Below are 9060 nucleotides of genomic sequence, written 5' to 3'. Positions count from 1 at the left end.
CAATGTGATTTGACCATCATAAGGTTTACATGTGTTAATGTATGCTCACTAAATTGTCTTGACTTGTTTTTGAAATATAAAATTGGTTAGATTTGTTTAGTGTGTGTGTGTGTGTGTGTTTTTGGGATCTATGTGCTTAACATTTTTATTGTTGAGAGATGTTTTGAAGAGTTCAAAATGATGTTTGGATCCTTAGTTGTGTTGCATACTTGATTGCATTCATATCTGTGTTTTTCCCTTCTTGAAAAACTGTTTTTAAGCAATTTCGATACCTAGCCTATCTATCGAGCTTTTCAGTTGATTCTTATTGCAATCTCGACACCTCTCGATAACTAGGTGGATCGATCGAGAAATCTTCTACCCTCTCGATAGCTCCTCAATACCTCCTCGATCCATCGAGTTTGCTTTGGTGTGGACACCTGGACACATCTCAATAGCTGCTTCTGTAGAAGCTTTTAAAGCTCGACACCTGTCTCGATACCTTTTGACACCTTGATCTGTTGAGATTTACTAAGGTTTTATAAATAGATTCTTGTGCGATCCAGACTTCATTTTCTCGATCTCTCTCGATTTGTCTATGGTTGTTCATCTCCCAAACACTCTCCTCTCTCCCTTAAACCTCTTTCTCAAGCAATTTTCGAGCTTAATCAAGTTTTTCCTCACTTGGTAAGTCTCTAATCCCTCATTTTCATGCATTTCATTCTTTAAAACTTAAGTTTTTGGGATTTTTGCAAAATTTGGGGTTTTTCAAAATCAAAGAGGTTTTTGTGAAATTTTGGGATGGGTTTTGAAGATTTAATCTTAAAAACTTCATGCATTGCATTTCATGTGCATTGTAACTGTATTTTCATGCATTTAGTTATGTGTTATACATGTTGAACTGTTTGTGTGCTGGTAGGTTTGGATTGGGCTGAGCCTATGATGCTTTTTACTTTGCACGTTACATGCTCATGCATACGTACCTTACATTCAATATATTTGCGTATATTTGAACTGTTTGGGACTTTTCTGAGTGTTTCTTTCTTCCCCCCTTCTCTCTCTAGTTTACGTTAGTGCGTCAATGGCACCGAAACGTAAATCTGCTTCGTCCTGGAACCCTCTTCGTTCCAGGGCATCGTCTTCTTCTGATCCTACCCCCTTTTCTTGACGAGGTGTTCATTCGGAACGCCGAGTCATTTTGGCGGACTTCGCCAACATTGACCTACCCGATGTCATTCACAGTCGGGGTTGGGAGTCACTATGTGACGTCTCGGTCACATGTCTTTCCGTGCTGATCCAGGAGTTTTAATCCAACATGCATGAACTTGATTCTTCAGTACCTCTCTTTTATACTCGCGTTCGAGGTACACGCATTGTTGTCACACCGGAGTTGGTATCCGATGTGCTCCGTGTCTCGAGGGTAGAGCATCCTGACTACCCCGAATGTGAGCATTTGAGGACTGCGTCCAAAGACGAGATGATTTCAACTTTCTGCGTGCGCCCTTTTGATTGGGGTGATCGTCAGTTTACACCATGTTCGACCTTTGTTAAAGGTCCTAGATTCATGAACACGGTGATGACTGATATGATGAATTGAGAATGGCTTTTGTTGGTGATCCTGTGAGTTTGTTCCCATGCAAAAGTTGGTGTAGAACCTTCTGTAAATTCAAATAAGACGGTAACAATCCAGAAAGCAAGTTCCGAGAAAGGTCTATTATAGAAAATGCACTTACTCCACATGGAATCTGACCTTCAAAAAAGTTGCTACTCAAGTTAATAGTCGATGCTAATATTAAACTTTGATTTCCTCCTATCTATTCAGGAATTGTACCAGACATGTGATTGTTTCTAACATCTATGTACAACAAGTACTTTAAGGGTACCATTGGAAAAGAACCTATGAAATGATTATTGCTCAATTCCAAAAACTCCAGTGAGGATAGGTTGAAGTGCTTTGAGAAAATTTCACTTTGAAAGTGATTATTTGATAACCTCAATGCCCTCAATAAGGTGCAATTGGCAACGATTTCCATTGGTAACTCTCCAGAAAAATTATTGGAGGACAAATCCAATATTCTCAAACTACTCATGTCACCAATTGAGGATGGGAGTCTACCTTAAAAAAGATTGTTGGATAAAATTAGATTCACTAATTTTGGAATAATTTTTCCTATATTTTCTTGAAGCTATCCATCAAAGCTATAATTAGAGACATCCAAAAAATTAAGATTTATACTTTGATTTGATGGCAAATGTAATGGACCCATGAAAGAGTTATCTTGAAGATTCAACCATTGTAGTCCAGTATTGTTTTTAAGCAACCAACTGGGGAAGCTTCCTTTCAACTTCATTTTGGACAAAAAAAGAACTTCTAAATCATGTGGACTTGAGAGAAACTTGCAAAAGTAGTGGGATTGTTTAGCTTACAATTAGACAATACTAAGATTTATAATTGAAACAAAGGGTCTCAACTGGGGTTTTCAATTTCTATGTTAAGTTTGTTGTTGTCGTCATTCATTAGTTAAATCACCTTAAGCTTGGAGTGATTATAAAATGAGCTAAAAGGGAATAAACCTTCAAAAAAATTGTTACTCAGATCAATGTTCTCAAGGATGTCATGCCGGCTATTATAGTTGGAGACTAGTTTCCACCAAAAAGATTATTACTCAAATCAATGAGGGTTGTCAGATTAGCTATTGAAGTTGAAGATATGATTCCACTGAACCGGTTGTATTATATATCGAACAATGTAAGAGATGTCTAGTTGTTTAAACATGGAGGAAGGATCCCTTCAAAAGAAGAAAGATCTAACTCTTCGAGTTTTTTTAGTGAACATAGTTCTGTCAAAAGCAAAAGGATTAGCAATGTCTATGCTAAATATGTGCCACCATAAGAATCAGCAAGGCATGTCAATTTGGTAGATTCTTACCTTGATTTAAAGTTCCATGTAGACTATTGGCTTCTAATGATATAGCCTTGAGAGAAGATAGTGTTGCAATATGTGGAGAAATACTTCCAGTGAAATAATTTAAGTTCAAATCTAAAATCTCCAAATTGCTAAAACTTGCCATATCTATTAAGAGAGATGACGAGAAATTTTGTCAACAAAAATTTTTGGGATAATTACACATTACCCACCTGTGGTTTACCTCTAATTCTAAGTGCCTACCCGTGGTTTGAATTTTGACACTTTGCCCATCTGTGATTATCTCCGTCTATGTGCCGTGTGCCCACCTCTCCCTCACCGTTACTCTAACATAGGAAATAGATCAAAGTCACTCCCATCCAGATCAAAACACTCACTTTTCCAAAAACCACTCAGTCACTCTCATCCGGCGTGCTCACCAAAAATCACTCAGTGTCACTCCCAAAAATCACTCACTCACTCACTCACTCCCATTGTTCATGCAAACCGAACCGAGATAGACAGCTTCTCCGTTCAGCTGTGGTAGGAAGACTCACTCATGGGTATCGCGCTTCGCTTCACTTGACTGGGAGTTGAAAGCTTGAGGTCGTGCATGCAAACCGATTTGAGGAAGATCAAGATTATTGCTGTTCTGTTCAGCCGTTACAGGTAGATTAGGATTTTGCGTTTTAATCTTTGAAATCTAGGGTTCTGAATTGGGTCTTAAAATGCTGGTGGTGGGTTTTAAAATGCCGGTGCCGGTGGTGGGTTTTAAAATGCCCGGTGAGTGTTAAAATTCCTGTGAGTTTTAAAATTGGGTAGTCTTTTTTCCAAATTCTTTCTTCCAAATTCGGTTCTTGCTTAACCATGGAATTGGTTTATATCTGCATTTTCTTATTACTGGCTTAACAATTATGAGTATATCTGCATTTTCTTATTACTTTAAAATAAAGGTCTGTGGCCCATCAACTTTTTTAATAATGTGGTTGTAGCATGAGTAGTTGTTACTAAATTTAGATGAGTTGATTCTTGCCACTCGTAACAGATTTGTTGGTCTATAAGCTTGTAACAAATTTTTGCTATGTCTTCATCAACTGGCAATGGCTCTACAACTAGTGGTTTCTACCGTGCCGGAGATGGTCATTTATGTACCCTTGAGAATTGTGTCCTAAGAACAAGTCGAAAAGCTGGTAACTATGGAAGAAGATTCGTTGGTTGTAGTCAATTTAATGTAAGTAACAATTACATTGTTGTATTTGAATTGAGTTGAATTGAATTATTAGTTGTGATTAATTGTGAACTGTGAAATTAATTGTTATAATTGTAATGCTCAGGTTGGTCCCAAATGTGGCTTCTTTCAGTGGGTGGATAACGAAACTTGTAAGAGTGGCCGTGAAAGGATAAGTATGCTTGAGAATGAATTGCAGCTTGCAAATCAGAGAGAAATGACAACTAAGGAAATGGAAAAAAGATGTAACCGGAGGGAAAGAGAAACTCATGAGTTTTATGTAGAAATTAGAGAGAAACTTAAGAGAGTTAGAGAGAGTGAGAGATTGTACAAGATGGCATTAGTTTTGTCATGGTTATTTTTCATTTTTGTAATGTTGTTGTTGTGTTTTGCCTCAGTGAACAATAATGTAAGAGCAAGGAACCTTAATCTGCCATGATGCTTGGTGGGATGTTGAAATGTTATTGAGTAATTGAAATGGAAAGTGTTGTTTTTGTGCAAATATTGTTTAGTATAATTTTTTAATTCCTTTTTACTTCATCCTGTGATTGATATATATTGGCACAAAGCGTTATGTGGAAATGTTAATAACATAATAACTTGAATGGAACATGTTGGTTCAATATATACACTTGTGTCAATGCACACCTGCCTATAAATGGAACATGTTTTACACATATACATGATTTGTTGCACACCTGCCTATAAATGGAACATGTTTTACACAGACACATGATTTGTTGTGTGAATACATACACCTGTGTAAATCCACCAAAAGAATAAGACAAGAAAAATAGAGTCCACCAAAAGCACAAGACAAGAAAAATAGAGTCCACCAAAAGCACAAGACAAGCACAACACAACAAAATACTTTCTCCTATTTCAATGCACATTAACATTAATAAAAGTGAAGAGTCATTGAGAACATCCTGTGACTTCACAAAATAAAAGTGAAGACATTAACATCCTGTGACTTTACAAAATAAAAGTGAAGACATTAACAAAGTTTTATATCACATGCATACAAAATTGCCAACATTGTTTTTGGCACATCCTGTGACTTTACACATCTTCCAATTAAAACCCACCAACTAGTCCACTAGTGCTCAGACATACACATTTCCAACCGAAATTGTCAATATTATTTTTTACACTTGACATATACATTAAACAAGTGAACTATAACAAAAAAGTTGTTGAAACTTTAACATCTTCCAAGTTGTCATTTACTACTTTAGGTGCCCTTGCCAGCTGCATTTTTGCCATTTCCACCAACTGGTTGAAACTTTCTACCATTAAACCCCCTAGCAAATGCACTTGGCTACATAACCAAAATCCAACAGTTAGCAAGATGAGCCAACAATAGCAAGTAAGAGGAAAAAAATAAATAAAATAGAACAAGCCAGAAGTGCCTGAGATGGTAAAGAATCTCATGTCTCTCTAGGGGTATGGAAGCTTGGTTGTGAGGATGAAGAGAACCGGTTAGCCTTAGATCTAGTTGCAGGTTGAGTTGCAGCCTCAGATCTATTGTTTGGTGCAGGTTGAGATGTAGTTTGACCAAAAGCTCTGTATGCACTCTGAGATCCAGTACTTGGTGGCTGAATACTTGGTGACCAAAAGCTCTGTATGCACACGAAATACTTAAGGAAATGAATATAGTTCAAAGCATGGAAATACTTACAGCTGTTGATTTAGCAAGTCTATCTCTTCTCTGCCATGGAGTTTCACTAGTGATGCCTGCCTTGCACCCTCTTGCATTATGTCCTTCTTTCTTGCATTGCCCACACTTGATTGTCTTGTTCATCCTAGAAACTCAATAAGGGTTCCTTGGCTCTTCAGGATCTCTTTTTCTTTGCTTTGGTGGTCTGCCAGGTGGTTTATACACATGAGGAGCAATAGGAGCAGGATGGTTAGTCTTAACCTACTCAGACTAGCCAGGCATTGGCTGTATTATCTCTTTGTATGTTTCAGCAAATGTCTCTTTTAAGTAACAAGGATGCACATAGTCCTCCACTTTCTCCAGGTTCTTAACAATAGCAGAGATCCCATGTTTGCAGGGAAGTCCTGTCAAATCCCAAATCCTACAGCCGCATGCTTTCTTAGTCAGGTCAACCACATGTTTCTCACGACCATTATTAACCTCATACATGAAGCTGCCTGCTGGAGTAGCACTGAAAGGTATAGATTCATGTTTTAACTTCTCTAATTTGTCTTGAATATTAGGACAAACTTTTCCAGTGTATTTTGCTATACCTCTCATCTTTTTGTATTGTTTGGTCATGAGCCTAACTTTAATTCACTCCAACATTGCTAAAATTGGCTTATCCCTAGCTTCTAAAATCATGGCATTAAAAGACTCACTCAAGTTATTAGCTAAACAATCACACAAAACTCTACTACTAAAGTGAGACTTAGACCATTGTGCAGAGTTGATGTCAGCAAGATACTCTCATGCCTTGACATCCAAATCCTTCATTTCCTGCATTCTTCTCTTAAACTCCCTGACTGTTGTGGCTCCAGCACATCTCCACAGTGCATCCTTCAACTCCAAACCTTTATGATCCACTTTGAAATTATTATAGATATGCTTCACACAATATCTATGCTCACAAGTTGGGAATAACATCTCAATTGCAGGTATAAGGCCCTTATACAAGTTAAAAAACAGAACAAGTAAATATGTTAGTACAATTGTTACAAAACAGCATCTCAATTATTATTGAACTTTAAAAATGTCTACTAAATATGTTAGTACAATTGTAGGTCATACCTTTTGTCTATCATTGATGAAGACCAGATTAAGTTGCTCTGGATCCCCAATGTCATCTGAAAACTGCTGCAAAAACCATACCCTTGAATCTTTGTTTTCTTACTCAACAACAACAAATGCAACTGGAAAAATATTGTCATTTGCATCTCTAGCTATGGCAGAAAGTATTTGCCCCCCAAATCTGCCTTTCAAGTGGCACCCATCTAAACCAATAATTGGTCTACAACCTCCCAAAAACCCAAGTTTTTGTGCATTATACCTAATATACATTCTCTTAAATTTCGGCTGTGCATTTTCATCTTCCATTTCAGTTTGCAAAATAACTCTACTTCCTTTATCAGTCAATCTTATCATCTCTGCATAATCCCTAAGTTTCCCATATTGCAGCTGTTCATCCCCAGTAACCAAGTCAGTAGCTTTCCTTTTTGCCCTATACACTTGACTGTAACTTATGTCAACTTCAAGTGCTTGCTTCACATGATGTTGAACACCAGCCACTTTCCAATTGGGGTTTTTGTCAAACTCCTGCATAAACTTCTTTGCAACATAAGTTGAAGTCACTTGGCTGTGTTTGAAGAATCTAGGGCAAGTGCACTCCGGATTGAATGTTTTTATTTGGAATATCAACTCTTCAGGTAGTTGAGATGCATAACACCTCCATCCACATTCATTGATACAATAAACTGATATCTTCTTCTTCTCATTCAGCTTGAACTTGATATTTACTGGCTTCTTTATCGCATATTCCCTCAATGCCTCCCTAAATACTTTAGAGTTTGGAAACTTAATTCATTTCCTTAACTCTGACTTTCTCATGTCAGTTTGGACATTAAACTCAGGTTCTTTTGCAACTGGTGCTGGCTGATCATCATCAGACCCTATTAGACTTTCCATGTTATCTTCAAGAGGTGGGTCATTGTCAGCTGCAGTATTCCTATGTGGGGCTGCATACACATGTATATATCCTCATGGATAGATGGCCCATCATCTCCTTCAGAGGGCCTATGTGGGGCTGCATGTGTAGATGGCCCATCATCTACATTTCCAAAAACATCATCATCAAAATTTGGCCCCTCAAACCCTTCCTCTAACCAATCAATATCACCTTCTTCAGCATCCATATTACCTCCCTCATGCACCTCATGTACATCATCATCACTCTCACCCACCTCATGCACATCATCATCACTCTCACCCACCTCATGCACATCATCATCATCATTTGCTACTTCCTCATTACCAAATGGTTGTTCAACAGTAGGTGGCTCCTCACCACCCTCAACATATAGTGTTATCTTATCTGTAGGCCATGCAGCATGGATCTCACACATATAAACAACATCATCATCTTCATTTATAAGCATTAACCCTTGCTCCAAATTACCTCCAGGAATAAGATAATGATATCTACTTGTACTAAGTGCCCCCACATCACAACAAATATCCTGTATTTCAAAATAACTAAGTCTATCTGGGTCAACATTATCAACAAAAGAAGTACTACCTTCTAAATATACCAAATCTGGGTTCCACACAAATTGTCCACCATGATGAATCTCAAAATTGAATACTAAGTCAGCCATCTGCATGTAAAATACAACAGAATAAATGAAGATGATAAAATTTATAAATGAAAGATGATCAAAGTCTTAAAGCATACATATAAAAATGAGGCATCTAGTTCTATTGTTAATAAAGACTCAATACCTATATAGATAAGAGTAGTAATAAGAGCAGCACCATTAGTTAATGGTTGATTATTATCACAAATTTATTTCAAAACAGAATTGAGCAAACAAGAGAACTCAGAATGCAGTTGGACTTATTTTAAAAATGCATATATAACCATCCAGCTTATATCATAATTGACTGAATAATTATTTCAATAAAATCATGAGCATTATTCAACTTTTAAAGGGAATTGAGGGTTTTTAGTTCACTGGTCCATTAGTTCACTGGTCAAATTCATAATTAGTTTACTGGTCCATTAGTTCACTGGTCCATTAGACACTAACTATAACATGTTGTCCACAACAGACTCAACCAGTAACATTCTAATTAATCTGAAAATCAGAACCAATGATCAATTTGGTAACAGAAGCAGTAAATCAAACTGATTTCAAATTGACAGAAGCAGTAACCAATGATCAAACTGATTTCAATTTGGTAACATTCCAC

General features: G+C 37.1%; 1 protein-coding gene across 1 annotated transcript; it reads right to left on the bottom strand.

The window, feature by feature from the left end:
• Window positions 1–6981: 6981 nt before the first annotated feature.
• LOC115991968 lies at window positions 6982–8465 on the bottom strand. The gene is made up of 3 exons (XM_031115983.1): window positions 7835–8465; window positions 7691–7781; window positions 6982–7642 (listed from the first exon to the last, which is right to left on the bottom strand). The coding sequence occupies exons 1-3, from the start codon at window positions 8463–8465 to the stop codon at window positions 6982–6984; spliced, it is 1383 nt and encodes a 460-aa protein (XP_030971843.1).
• Window positions 8466–9060: the final 595 nt, after the last annotated feature.

Source organism: Quercus lobata, chromosome 1, assembly GCF_001633185.2.
Source record: "Quercus lobata isolate SW786 chromosome 1, ValleyOak3.0 Primary Assembly, whole genome shotgun sequence".
NCBI lineage: Eukaryota > Viridiplantae > Streptophyta > Magnoliopsida > Fagales > Fagaceae > Quercus > Quercus lobata.
Note: the sequence above shows the minus strand (reverse complement) of the source record. Positions and strands in the feature narration are given on the sequence as shown.

Coding starts and splice junctions, on each gene's coding strand:
- LOC115991968 (XM_031115983.1), bottom strand. CDS start 8,465: ATGGCTGACTTAGTATTCAATTTTGAGATTCATCATGGTGGACAATTT. Junction 7,782..7,834: donor CCATGAGGATATATACATGT/GTATGCAGCCCC, acceptor CACCTCTTGAAG/ATAACATGGAAAGTCTAATA. Junction 7,643..7,690: donor GTCCAAACTGACATGAGAAA/GTCAGAGTTAAG, acceptor TAAAGTATTTAG/GGAGGCATTGAGGGAATATG.